Source organism: Lathyrus oleraceus, chromosome 3 (assembly GCF_024323335.1).
Source record: "Lathyrus oleraceus cultivar Zhongwan6 chromosome 3, CAAS_Psat_ZW6_1.0, whole genome shotgun sequence".
Lineage (NCBI taxonomy): Eukaryota > Viridiplantae > Streptophyta > Magnoliopsida > Fabales > Fabaceae > Lathyrus > Lathyrus oleraceus.
In genome coordinates this window covers 330,212,115-330,226,435 of record NC_066581.1, presented here as the reverse complement: position 1 = coordinate 330,226,435, position 14,321 = coordinate 330,212,115, and the positions used below count along the sequence as shown (strand labels likewise).

Sequence of the window (14,321 nt, the reverse complement as noted above, 5' to 3'; positions counted from 1 at the left end):
TCTAGAGGAGGCATGTATTCGGATCCATCTGGCCCCAAAACCTTATACCTATCAATGTAAATCACATGCAATCAAAATGAGAAATAATGAATGATCACCACCCACACTTGTTGTTACATGACGGCTATAACATAGCATAATCTAAACAAATTACTATTTTTCAATGATATGCTTTTTAGTAAAATAGCTTAACATAATTGATTAATTGATATTACCTTTCAAGGATAAACTTTCCTTCTTTGTACTTCTGAGACTTCTCATTAGCAATCTCCTAAAACAAAATAAAATATAAAATGAAAGCCAAACAAATAAATAAAAAAATCATGAGAATGACGAATTGGATGTCCTTACATATTTCCATCCAACAATGGATCCACATGTAACACAGAATATGTCAACGACAGTATGCATTCCTGTCATCATTTTCCGGTTTTCTTTCTCTCCGACCGAGACATTCACACTGTCATAATATGGATTACCAACATGTCATAAGGTGTGATAATCAGTTTCCATCCAATAGCAATTTCACTATTATTACATTCAATAGTGAAAGAAAACTTACACTTTATCAAAAAGATAAGCCTTCCCATGCCTGCATTGGAAAGACTAAGAGAAAACCAGGATTAGATCATCAGCAGTTCTGATTTTGCAAAAACGAATAGTGAAACTAAGGATTCAGATGCATACAGAGAACATATACTTAAAAACAAACAGTTTCTAATCATATGCAGATAACCACTCAAAAGACTTTAGCCCTAAAAATTCATGACTCAGAAATTCTTTTATAATAGGATTTATGACTTATTCTTTTATAATAGGATTTATGACATTATTTGATCCATTATTCCATAAATTCATTATTCATGAATTGTGTTTCAAGACACACATATACTGACAGAAGAAGCGAGTAGTTTTATAAACTTCGGTGTATTATTAGAATGCAATTTTGGACTTTTATACATACAGAAAACTTTAGCTATTCTACTAATTAAGATAAATAGTAAATACTCTTAATTTTCCCACTGTCTCTTGACCTTCCAATTCTCTCCATTAACTTATTATTAAAACCCATTAATTCTAACATTAAGTTTATTCAACAAAACTCCTCAGTAAACTTAAATGTTTCTTCTATTCATCATGCCTATCAACTTCTTGCCTCTGTCGAAGATTTTCTTTGATAGTGGTTTTGTGAAAATGTCTGCTGCTTGGTCCTTACTTGCTACATGCTTCAATTCGACATTTCCTTCCTTCACATGTTCTCGAATGAAGTGAAAACGAACGTCAATGTGTTTGCTCCTTTCATGGTTTACTGGATTCTTTACTAACTCAATTGCTGACCTGTTGTCAACTTGTATTATTGTAGCATCTTTCTGTTCTAGCTCCATTTTACTCATCAATCTTCTGAGCCATATTGCATGACAAACACACCAGGATGCTGCTACATATTCTGCTTCACATGTCGAAAGAGTTACTATTGGCTGCTTTTTAGAAAGCCAAGTGAATGCAGTATTTCCCATGAAAAACACATATCCAGAAGTGCTTTTTCGATCATCTATGTCTCCGCACCAATCACTGTCAGAGTAACCAACCAACTTGTATTTCTCTGAATTCGAGTAAAACATCCCAAGTGACACTGTTCCTTGGATGTACCTCAGAATTCGCTTCAATGCCTTCCAATGTGTGTAAACTGGCTCCTCCATGAATCGACTTACAATGCCTACACTTAATGAGATATCTAGTCTTGTACATGTGAGATAGCGAAGACTTCCTACCAAACTTCGATATTTTCCTGCTTCGACACGTTCTCCTCCATCAAATTTCGACAGTTTTGTTCCTGGTTCCATTGGCGTCGAAACCGGATTACAGCTTTCCATCTTATATCTTTTCAAGATTTCTTTTGCATATTTTTCTTGTGAAATGAAGATTCCTGTTTCTTCTTGTCGAACTTCCAGACCAAGAAAGAATCTCATCAGGCCTAAATCTGTCATCTCGAATTCACGTGTCATTGTGCTTTTGAATTCTTCTATCATCTCATCATTACTGCCCAGAAAAATAAGATCATCGACATAGAGAGCAACAAGTAATACATTCATTCCATTTTTCTTCACCTAGAGGGCATGTTCGTACGGACATTGCTCGAACCCGTTCTCCTTGAAATATGTGTCGATACGTGTGTTCCATGCTCGCGGTGCTTGCTTCAGCCCATATAACGCTTTCTTCAATTTCAGTACCTTCTTCTCTTCTCCAGCTTTCATGTATCCGAGTGGTTGTTCGACATAGACTTCTTCTTCTAGTACACCATTCAGAAGAGCTGTTTTGACATCCATTTGAAATATTGGCCATTTGAATTGAGCAGCTTGAGATATGAGTAATCGAATTGTCTCCATTCTTGCAACAGGTGCAAATACTTCGTCATAATCAACTCCTGCTTTCTGTTTGTATCCCTTCGCAACAAGTCTTGCTTTGTATCGTTCTATTTCTCCTTGAGCGTTCATCTTTTTCTTGAATACCCACTTTACACCAATTGGTTGACTACCTTTTGGCAATTCAACTAGCTCCCAAGTGTTGTTGTGGATAATCGCCCTCATCTCTTCGTCCATGGCACTTTTCCACTTCTTGTCTCGTACTGCTTCTTCAAAACTGATGTTTTCAGCATCTGCCAAGAGACATACAAGGTGCACTTCACTTGTCGAATCATACAGATCTTCCAAACTTCGCATTCTGGGTTGTGTAGGTTCATCTTCATCGTCAGAATCTTCAAGTTTTGTCGAAATGTTTGATGGTACAGCGACAGATGATTCTTCAACTTCGACAACAACTTCTGTCGAACTGTTCCAGTCCCACTTACTTGCTTCGTTTATTCGAACATCTCTACTCACTATCACCTTCTTTCTTATGGGATCAAATAGCTTGTACCCTTTTGTTTTCTCATCATACCCAATGAGTATGTATTTCTGACTTTTGTCTTCAAGTTTCGTTCTTCGTTGATCTGGTACGTGTGCATAAGCAACACTTCCAAATACTTTGAGATGAGAGACTGTTGGCTTCTGTCCGCTCCACGCTTCTTGTGGTGTTTGATCTTCTAACTTCGAATGTGGACATCGATTTTGAACATAAATGGCACATTTTACAGCTTCTGCCCAAAACTCCTTTGGCATGTTCTTGCTTTTAAGCATTGAACGAACCATGTCAAGGACTGTTCGATTCTTCCTTTCAGCCACCCCATTTTGTTGAGGTGAGTATGCTGCAGTTAGAAATCTCCTTATACCCTGCTCTTCACAATACTTCATAAAAGTTGTCGAAGTATACTCACCACCTCTATCAGATCGAACTGCTTTAATGTGTCTGTCGGTTTCCTTCTCCACCATTACTCTGAACCTTTTGAACACCTCGAATGCTTCAGACTTTTCTTTCAAGAAATAAACCCATGTCTTCCGTGAGTAATCGTCGATAAAGGAAATAAAGTACCTTTTACTACTGAAAGATTCTGGTGTGATTGGTCCACATATGTCGGTGTGAATCAAATCAAGGATATGCTTAGCTTGATATTCTGCCTTCTTTTGAAATGAATTTCTTGTTTGTTTGCTAAGCACACATTCTTCACAAAACTTTCCTTCATAATCCATATCTGGTAGTCCATGCACCATGTTCTTTTTCGCCAACCTTCTTAAACCAGCATGATGTAGATGACCAAAGCGTAGATGCCATAGTGACGCTTTGTCTTCGACATTTACTTGTAAACATTTTTCTCGAACGTTTATCAAATTCAGTTTGTACATTCGATTTCTCTCCATTTTGACACGAGCAATCAGATGTCCCAGCTTGTCCTTCAAATACAATATTTGTTCTTTCATAAGTATCGAATAACCTTTTTCTGTAAGTTGTCCCAAACTCAAGATGTTGGTCTTAAGATTTGGTACATAATAAACATCTTGAATCGATCCAATCAACCCATCCTTCTGCAGGTAACGAATCGTTCCTTTGCCTTCGACCTTCACTTTCGATGCATCTCCGAAAGACACATTCCCATCTTCAATCTTTCTCATTTCTTTAAACAGGTGTTTGTGACCACACATATGGTTACTTGCTCCTGAGTCAAGATACCAAACATTGTCATTTGTGTTGATCTCATTTTGAGCCATCAAGAGAAAACCTTCATTTGCTTCAGCTTCCAAAGTTAGGTTGGTTGTTTCTTCTACCTTCTTTTCGATTCGACAATCTTTTGCAAGATGTCCCACTTTATCACAGTTATAGCATTTGAATGAGTTACAATCCTTCGCATAATGACCATACTTCCCACACTTGTAGCATTCAAAGTTGGAATGGTTCGACCTACCACCTCTTTGACCACGTCCTCTGCCACGCCAATTTTGCTGGATCGACTGTCCTCTCTCGAAGTTGCTGCCTCTACCACTTCGACCATTGTCACGTCCTCCACGACCACGTCCTCTTCCTCGAAAGTTTTGAGAAAAGAGTACCTTTTCGTCTTTGATTTGCTCCTTGGTTTGATTTGTGTCCTCTACTCCTTCTTCCTTCTTTTTCATCTTTCGTTGTTCGTGTGCTTCGAGGGAACCAGCGAGCTCTTCGACTGCGAGCGTCGAAAGGTCCTTCGACTCTTCTATTGCACACACAATATTCTCAAACTTATCTGTTAAAGATCTCAAAAAATTTTCGACAACTCGTGCATCAGTTACTGTTTCGCCATTTCTGGTGAGTTGGTTCACCACCTTCTGTACACGCGTGATGTAGTCAGATACATTTTCTGACTCCTTCATCTGCATCCTCTCCAATTCGTCACGAAGTGTTTGGAGTCGAACTTGCTTTACTCGATCTGCTCCTTTGAACACTTTCTCCAGTCCCACGCTTCTTTCGACGTAGTCGAACCGGCAATCTTTTCGAAGCCTGATTCATCAACAACCCTAAACAGCATGTAAAGTGCCGTTTTATCCTTCGATCGCGTCTCTTTCAACGCCTTGTTTTGAGCTGCCGTATATCCCTCAGTATCTGTTGGTTCTTCAAACCCATCTTTGGTCACCTCCCACGCGTCTAGAGATCCGATGAGAGCTTTCATCTGGATACTCCAGTTTTCGTAATTCAACTTCGTTAGCCGTGGCAACGGCATTTGATTCATCATATTTGCCATTAGCTCTGATGCCAATTTGACAGAAGAAGTGAGTAGTTTTATAAACTTCTGTGTATTATTAGAATGCAATTTTAGACTTTTATACATACAGAAAACTTTAGCTATTCTACTAATTAAGATAAATAGTAAATACTCTTAATTTTCCCACGGTCTCTTGACCTTCCAATTCTCTCCATTAACTTATTATTAAAACCCATTAATTCTAACATTAAGTTTATTCAACATATACAACTCATCTATCAGTAATAGACACATCACAATAAAAGTCTTATATTATATACATATATTAAATTAAAGTTTGAGGGAAGAAAAATAAAAAACCTTGGAAATGATATCATCAACAAGGGCAAAAGCAGTCTTGCAGTGCTTGCAGCTATAGAAGTCCCCTTCCAGATCGATCAGAAAAAGTCTTCCCATGTCTCTTTTTAAATTCTTTACACAAAACAAAGCCACACAACAACAAAAAACAAAGATTTTAAAAGCGTTGCAACGTAATTAGTGAAAATGAAGAATAATGATTGAAAATGACGCAGAGAAGATGAGAGTTTATTGATTGCAAATACTAAGTTGCCCTAAGACACGCACTACCCCAATACTATATTTTGGGAGTTTTTTTTTTTACTTAATCAGGAAATATAATTGGTACACATCAAGAGTATTTATGCTTAGTTATTAGACATAAATATTGTAGTTTTTCTAATCGTAAACGATAAATTTTTGGTTAATTACTCATGACCCAAACACTATTACAAAATATTGACTGTTTTTTCCCATGATTTTGTACATTTTTATCTTTTAATTAACTCAACAGCCTTATTGTTATTCTTACCAATCGCATGTTCATAACAACAAAATAAAAATATTAATTATAAATAAAAGAAAAATAAAGGTATATAAATAAATGAAATAAAATAACTGGATGGTTTAATTTAAAAGCGTGGATTAAATAAATAAATAATAAAATAAAATAACATGATTATTAAAAGTTAGAGGAAGAAAAAGAAATTAAAAAAAAAATAAAGAAAAACAATTTTGATTGAGTCAAAGAAATATGTAATAAATGGTTAAGAATAAATAAAATGGGTAGTTATCTTAAAAAATAATAGGTGAGAAAGTTTTAGATAACAATAAATAAATAATTGTTAATATAGAATAAAATAAAATTAAAAAATTAAAAAATTAAATATATAAATTAATAAATTTAATAATAATAAAAAATATATATAATTATGTTAATATAATATGATAGGTTTAGTAGTAGTGGTTGGTAGAGGGAGTAATGGAGATGTTTTATATAGAATGCAAGTTAATAATAACAATAATTGATTTAATGGTAATAATATAACGACTCGAATGAATGCACGAATGAATGCATGACAAACTAGCTAAGAGTATCATTACACCGAAACTAAAGAAAACATCACAATAAAGGATAATGAAGGGAAGCAAATCAGTCAACCTGTTGAGTTTGAATGAAGCCGCGCTATTGTGAGATTTTTCAGAAGATTGAACATCAATCCAATATTAAGGAAAAGCCTATGACAACCAAGCAATGGAGAGCAAAACCTAAAAAGCCAGACAATCAACCTGGAGAAGTAGAAAAATCTCCTACTATACCAGTTGAGTAAGAAAGTACTCCATGGACACAAGTGAGAAATAACTGGAAAAATAAAGGCAAGAATGTGATGAATGAGAACACCCTAAGAAATTTACAACAGAAGTTACCTGTCAAAATGGATTTTAACCACTAAGGATTGGAATGTGATGGGGATAAACAATTTAGGAAAATGTAGAGAGATAAGCTTCCATCTCAACAACATGAAACCTGAAACTAGAGTCAAGCAACATAAAGCTAGAGCTATTGGGAATAAAATAAGCCAGAGATGATCTTTCCTGGATAATTACTCTAAACATGATAATGGTAGAATATAGATCTTATGGAATGCTACTAGAATAAAGATTTCCTATATATCATGCAGAACTCAAATGATACATTATGGATGAATTAGGGTTTGGTGATTGCAAGGGTCATATTGAGATGTTCCAAAGGTGTGGAGCATGAACAAACTTTGGATTTTTGGGATCCTCAATGACATGGTCAAGATCCACAGTGAATCATGACTTGTGCAAGGTAAGGAGGGTCAAGAATTAGAGTTAGGGTCCTTGGGTGACCAGATGAATCTTGATGCTTCTTCAAAGGATACTCATCATCCAAATTGGGTTTGGAGAGTGAGTGAGATGACTTGAGTGATTCTCCAAGCTTTGTTGGATGCTTGAGGATGAGATTAGGTTTAAGGTTGCTTGAGCACACCTCAACATGGTAGAGGATATTGAGGCTTCACGAATGAATCACATACCTTGAATTTGTGGATTATTGTGGATCATTAAGTACAAATGCATATGAGATGATATGCATGAGATGTATGCTCATGAATTAGGATTTAAGATGGTGATTTGGAGATAGGGTAAATTTGAGGGTATTACAATGGTAAATAAAAACTGAATGCAAATTTAAAACCAGGATAGAAAATCAAGCACGGCGACGAAGGATAATTCTATGAAATTTTCTATATACAAATATTAACATAATTGATTCTTAATAGAACAATTTTAAAATAATTTTTTTTGTCAAATTATATTAAATATAATTTTTTTTGAAGTAATAATATTTTATTATTTCTATATAAAATATTTATTCTTTTGTTAGATCAATTTATAATTTTTACTTGATTGTATATGTCAATTTAGTGTTAAATTTTATTTTTTCAACTCCAAAAATATTGGTTTTATTATTAATAATAATAAATTCTATTTTAATAATTTATTTTTAAAAACTAGAGTTTCATATTAAAACTCGATCTAACTTAATTAAGTATGAGTATGAAATCGACTTATGATCTTTAATTAATTAAAAATTTGGGTCAATTCAAATCTCAAATTTAATTTTAATTAAATTAATTTTTTTATAAAGAAAGATAATAAAACTAAAGGTAATGTAATTTTAAAATAAAACATTTTAAAAATATTACTTTATTTTTAAATATAATAAATGTATTAATAATTTATTTTAATATATTTTATATACGTTTAATAATAGGGTTAAATACACTTTATCCATTTGTAATTTGGGTGAATTTCGATTTACATCTTGTAAAATAATTTTTTTGGATTCTCCCTTTGTAATATTTAGATTTTGTTTCTTTCCTTCCGGTGTTATGTCAATTATGAAATCTTCATTTTTGTTGACTTGGTCGTTCACGTGAATTTTTATTTAATTACTTATTTATTTTTTTAAATCCACGTGAATTTTTTATTTTGTATATTTTAAATGTTTTTAATTAATTGTCTCCTTAAAAATGAAGCTTGACCATGCCTTAGACATACTTTTGTATTTCTTCTTTATGCTCAGAGTGTGTCCTCAGTTAATAATATGCTTAACAACTTTCTTCAGACTTCGTTTGTATTCATATTTGACTTATTCAGAGTCATAATCTATTTTCTTTTATTTTCACCCTAAACACACATAGTCAGAGTACAAAATATTTCTCTACACTTTGTTATCATAAAAACTCAAAGGTATTGATAGAACCAACGTGTTCTTACATAAGGGTCATAGACTTCTAGACCTTAAGAGAAGATTCCTATATAGCTTCACCTAGATTGTTATTAGAATTACTTGAATAAGCCTTAGAGTCAAAGACATTCATATTTTCTACAACTTTGTCTACTTCAAGGTCTAGAATACCAAATATTTCCTTCAAGCATTTTATCTTCTCTTTTAACATAAAAGTTGGCCTCTGCTGAATCTTCAAGGATCCCTAACTCTTTGTTATAAAATGCTTGAAATCCTCATGGTTCAACCAGCAGTTAATTTTTTTTTAAAGGTTTTAGTCCCCATTTGACCACATTACCTTTGGCTCATATAAGGCATTGATCTGAAAGATCTCTATTGCATATGAGTTGGTAACCTATGTTTCAAGCAAACAATATGCCCTATAAAATTAAGAATCTATCAAGTCTGCTCATGGATGAACCATCAGGCTTAAACCAAGTATACTTTCTACCAAACACAGACACATCAACAAGGTCCATTGCTTCCATAAAACCATACAACTATATTAATTCAGATCTATTAACTAAAGAATTCAACCCTTTCCTCCCCCTCCTTCTTTATGGTGTTTAAATCCTCAACTACACACCACTCACTCTTGGAGAATTTAATTTTAAATTCATGCAATTGACTCCAAAGCTTCCTTTCATTAGATATGAAACACAAGGAATACACATTTACAAGGTAGACTCGAATATCTTTCCAAAACACGTTGATCCCCACGAACCTTTCTCCTTTAAAACTAAAGTAAATTTGAAATGGTTTCTACAAGATTAGGAGTCCTCCAGACCTTCCTTGAGAATCCTTGCTATACCATTCAACATCTTATCCCCCCCATAAGGAATGCATAATTAAAGCTTGAACTTTCTAAAGTTTTGTTTCTTGAAGCATACATACGTCGAAGACACCTTTATTAATGGTTTGACTTAGGTTTCTTCGCTTTAATGAGTTCCCAAACCCATAAATATTTAGAGAAAAATATTCATTAATAACCAATTGACTTTACTTCCTTTTGACTAAATTTTGCCGTAGCCTCATGCTCAAAATGTTTAATTTCTTCCAGATGAACTATGTCATCCTCCATATTTTTTACTTCGCAAAAAAATCACCTTTTCCTAGATTTTCCCAGCCGTTTCCCAAAATATTTTGTTTCTTTGCAAGACGTCGGAATTCGTTGTTGAATTGCAACTCAAAACTTATCCACCTGAGAAACCTGGACCTTTGTCATCATCATGCTTCAAAAGAGAGGGAATTTAAATCAATTCTTAATTTTCCTTCCCTCAGACTTCTATAGCCAATGTAACAGGTCAATAATTTGTGCAATGCCCATGTTAGAAAAACCTTCAATAACCTGATGAGCATGGCTTCTTAGAAGTCCCCTGGCCCTGATAGTTTCCCTGCTGGGTTTTACCAACACTTTTGGAAGAAGGTTAGTGCGTGTCTACAACTCACTACTATAAATAACACTTTTATGACGATGCTTTCCCTTCAAAATGCTAAAAACCGAGACTATAGTTCCTGCACTACAACAAACAAGACCTTAGACAGCGCTTTAAAGCGCTGTCTAAACCTCCGCTGCTAAAGGTTTAGACAGCGCTTTTTTAAATCTTAAAAGCGCTGTCTAAGCCCCCCCCCCCCTTAGACAGCGCTTTGGCCAAAAGCGCTTTATAAGACCCTCTTATTTTAAAATTTTTAGGTATACCTTAGACAGCGCTTTTGAAAAGCGCTGTCTAAGCCCCACCCTTAGACAGCGCTTTGGCCAAAAGCGCTTTCTAAGACCCTCCTATTTTAATTTTTTTAGGTATACCTTAGACAACGCTTTTCAAAAAGCGCTGTCTAAGCCCCCCCCCTTAGACATCGCTTTTGCCTAAAGCGCTTTCTAATCCCCCCCTTAGACAGCGCTTTTTACAAAAGCGCTGTCTAAGGTATACGAAAATTTTTGAAGCTTTTGTTTTAAACCACATTTTTTCCAGGTTTAGAAAAAATGTTTTTGAAAATTTTTAAAGCTTTTGTTTTAAACCACATTCATGCCAACCTCATGCCAACCCGCATAGAGTGCTTTAGAAACTTTTCTGCACATCTTCGAACACAGGTTTCCTCCTGCTTTTGCAGGGATTTATGCTTAAACGTATCAACACAATCTTGAAAGCATCTCTCCACTAGGTTATTATACATTCTCAAGCTGCAATGCAATTTTTAAAATAAAATTAGGTAAATACAATCAATGATTATACTTAAGTGTCCGTGAATGCATTTCAATTGAATTCATAAAAATATTGATTTTAACAAAATGGAAGCATCAAATGCTTTTGAAATCAGGAATCACCGAAACACATAACATATATTTAATCAAAGCATGAAATGTCATGCCAACGTTAACATCAATTTTCCATAATATAATATACAAACTAAATAACCAAGTACATGAATGCATAGTCACTACTAACTCAAAGCCACATCAACTGCATTTTCCCTCTAATATGCCTATGCCAATGCCAATACCAACGGCCTTTTTCTATCTCCAAACATCCTCAGATTCTACAATTATCATGACCTGCAAAATAACAAAAACAAAACACATATTTATAAGCATACTAGTACATTGTAATGATCAATGTTAAAGAACATAAAAAGAGTAGGGCATTCATTGATTGTTGTTACTCACTTGGATTAACTGAAGTAGTAACACCGGAATGCGAGAAGTCGCAATTGTAATCATGTTTTCCATTAGCCTGATAGTAAGCATTCATCGCATAAGTGGCAATTGCCTTAACATTGTTGGCAGCATAACAAACTCCTCCCGGTTGGATCGGCTTGCAATCAATTCCTTGGCTGCAAACATAGTTTATATTCGCTTGTAATGCTCCAGGGCTCGCATCCGCCTTTGGCACACACCATTTCTGCCCTCCAACTACCGGACGCGGCGTTGGCGTTTTTCCTCCTCCTTTTACCGGTGCTACTGGTTTCTGCATTATTCATTCAAAATCAAAACACTGTTAACAATATTTCGCAAGATTCCAGCATCATAAATAAAAGAGAAAAAAGAACAAAACCTGTCCGTTACGCAGGATTCCAGCATCATAAACCGAAGAGAAATCAGGTTGAAAGAGTCCCCAATTACGTTCAGCAATAGGACCAGGTTTCTGATTCTCATTAAACAACGCAAAAATAAAAGTCTCAAACCGTCTATTCGGCATTAATGGTGTCCCTTTCCCTTCCGCCAAATGCCTAATCAACTGACCATTATAACTCTGAGCATTAGCCACACTACAAGCATCCCAACCATCACAAACAGAAGGCCAACCCGTTTCACCAACAGCGATATCAACATCACCATATCCAAGAGCCTTCATTGCCGAATGAACCGCATCCATTAAAGCGTCGAATTGGTTTGTGTATAGTAGTTTTGTGTTCCTGTCGAATAAGCCACGGTTTGGTCTGAACAATGCAAAGTAAGACAGATGAATAAAGCTTCCAAAGAGATACCAACAGGTTAAAGTCATTGTAAACTTTGACTCGAAGTGACAATGTCATGAGTACCATATTAAGTAGAAAAGACAAATCAACGTGGTAATTAAGCATTAAGCTATCCCACATTATGAACTAGTCATTAGGGTAGCACTCTCCTCGTGAGCTTCAATCATAAAAAGTGATGCTTTTATCAAGAAATGGACTATGGAATTCTAATGAGATGGATTAAGGTACACCATTTGAATACACATATATAAGTGAAGCTGCTAAAGAAGAAATAGATACTACCAAGTGAAAGCCATTGTAGTTGTTGCTATTAAATAGGTGGGAATGTTATGAATCTCACATTAAGTAGATAACAAAAAATCAATGCGGTAATAAGCTATGAGGCTCGCGTTAAGTCATAACAAATCTTTTTAGAGAAAGCCCGTAGGAGGTACTGAAATATGAAACTAACAACTAAGACATGACCTATGAAGCACGGGCCCGCCGAACACGACATCAGTAATAATTTGAAAAAATGAATATATTAAACATGATCGCAATTGCGCAATTGTCGGGACCGTCACAAACCCGCCTTATTTCAGAGTAAGGAGCACATGACAGCTACAAGTGCTTGATTACAAAAACAAATAATTCAGACAACAAGAAATTAGACAGAAATAAAGCACTTATTAAAAATGTAGTTCCCAAAACGTCCAGAAGCAACATTCAAAAGCCACAATGGTTTTAAGGAGAGCATCAATATGGCTCCACAGAACAAGCAAGCACAAAATTCGCAACCATTGTACTGCCAATTACTTAAAAAGTAATACGAAGCCCCAAATTCCAAAAGATACTCAACGCATGATGCTAAATGCTAACACAAACCAACAGAAAGGAACAAATCAAAAGCAAACCCTAAAAACTTCAAGTTGTAAGAGTTATGATGTAAGCAACAGAGAAGAAAGGGTTATATGATTTAGAAAACCTGTCACGGACTTGAAGCTGATCGATCATGGAAGCCATTCTCTGTTGATCTTCCGCTGGAAGAGAAGCCATATCAACAATCATGTTTGGGTCCATTTTGGATCGAACGCCGTCAAGGGTTTTCTCGGATTTAGAAGTAAACCCTAATACAGTGTAGAAGAAGATGAGATCGCACTACTACCAGCCGCTACTTTACTTAAGTTTTTGTCTTGGGCTTTTATATGTTGCGGGTTGGAGTTTAAATCTCCTAGGGCCAGTGTCCTATGCTGTTATGGTTTTCGCTGATAGGGTTTCAACGTTCGCAGGAGGGAAAACAAAAGAACAGAGAACGAAAATTGAAATGGAGTCTGAAATTTTATTTTAATTAGACCTTAGACAGCGCTTTTGTGGAAAGCACTTTCTAAGGTATGCCTTAGACAGCGCTTTCCAAAAGCGCTTTCTAAACCCCCCCCTTAGACAGCGCTTTTGGTTTTAATTTTTTTTTTAATTTAAAGACTTTAGACAGCGCTTTATCAAAAGCGCTGACTAAGGTCTATATTTAAAAGCGCTTTCTAAAAGCGCTGTCTAAGGGGGGGTCTTAGACAGCGCTTTTAGAAAGCGCTGTCTAAGACCCCCCCTTAGACAGCGCTTTCATTATTTTTTTGGAACATTTTCCATGTTTTATTTTAATTTTAACCTTAGACAGCGCTTTCTTTTAAAAGCGCTGTCTAAGATGCGCTGTTAAAAGTCATTTTTGGCGTAGTGCTGATAGCATCATGCTAACAACCTTTTACCTCAGTTATCCATAAAACCGAGAGAATATATTTATAAGGAGCGCTATTTTATTTTTAATATAAACTATTATCTTGTTCTTTTCTAAAAACCGAGATAATATAAATATTAGGGACGCTTCGAATCCCGGATACTTCATTTTTATCTTTTTTTCAATGGTTTAATTAATATTTCTCACTTGACACCTTTCCAGATTCCATTTTTTCTTTGTTACATTTTTTTTCTACATTTTTTTCTAAATTTATTAGAAAAACTCAAAACCTTTGTTATCAATAAAAAAGATTACACAAAAATACGATTGAAAAGGAAAGGAAAAATTTCATTGATAATCAGATAACTATTCCACATATTCAAACT

General features: G+C 35.0%; 2 protein-coding genes across 2 annotated transcripts; both read right to left on the bottom strand.

The window, feature by feature from the left end:
• Positions 1–211: 211 nt before the first annotated feature.
• LOC127129225 (protein yippee-like At3g08990) lies at positions 212–5,560 on the bottom strand. The gene is made up of 4 exons (XM_051058489.1): positions 5,465–5,560; positions 563–606; positions 352–460; positions 212–271 (listed from the first exon to the last, which is right to left on the bottom strand). The coding sequence occupies exons 1-4, from the start codon at positions 5,558–5,560 to the stop codon at positions 212–214; spliced, it is 309 nt and encodes a 102-aa protein (XP_050914446.1).
• Positions 5,561–11,075: 5,515 nt separating this feature from the next.
• On the bottom strand, positions 11,076–12,271 carry LOC127127476 (glucan endo-1,3-beta-glucosidase). The gene is made up of 3 exons (XM_051056668.1): positions 11,807–12,271; positions 11,419–11,719; positions 11,076–11,307 (listed from the first exon to the last, which is right to left on the bottom strand). The coding sequence occupies exons 1-3, from the start codon at positions 12,254–12,256 to the stop codon at positions 11,285–11,287; spliced, it is 774 nt and encodes a 257-aa protein (XP_050912625.1). The 5' UTR covers positions 12,257–12,271; the 3' UTR covers positions 11,076–11,284.
• Between the last annotated feature and the right edge of the window lie 2,050 nt (positions 12,272–14,321).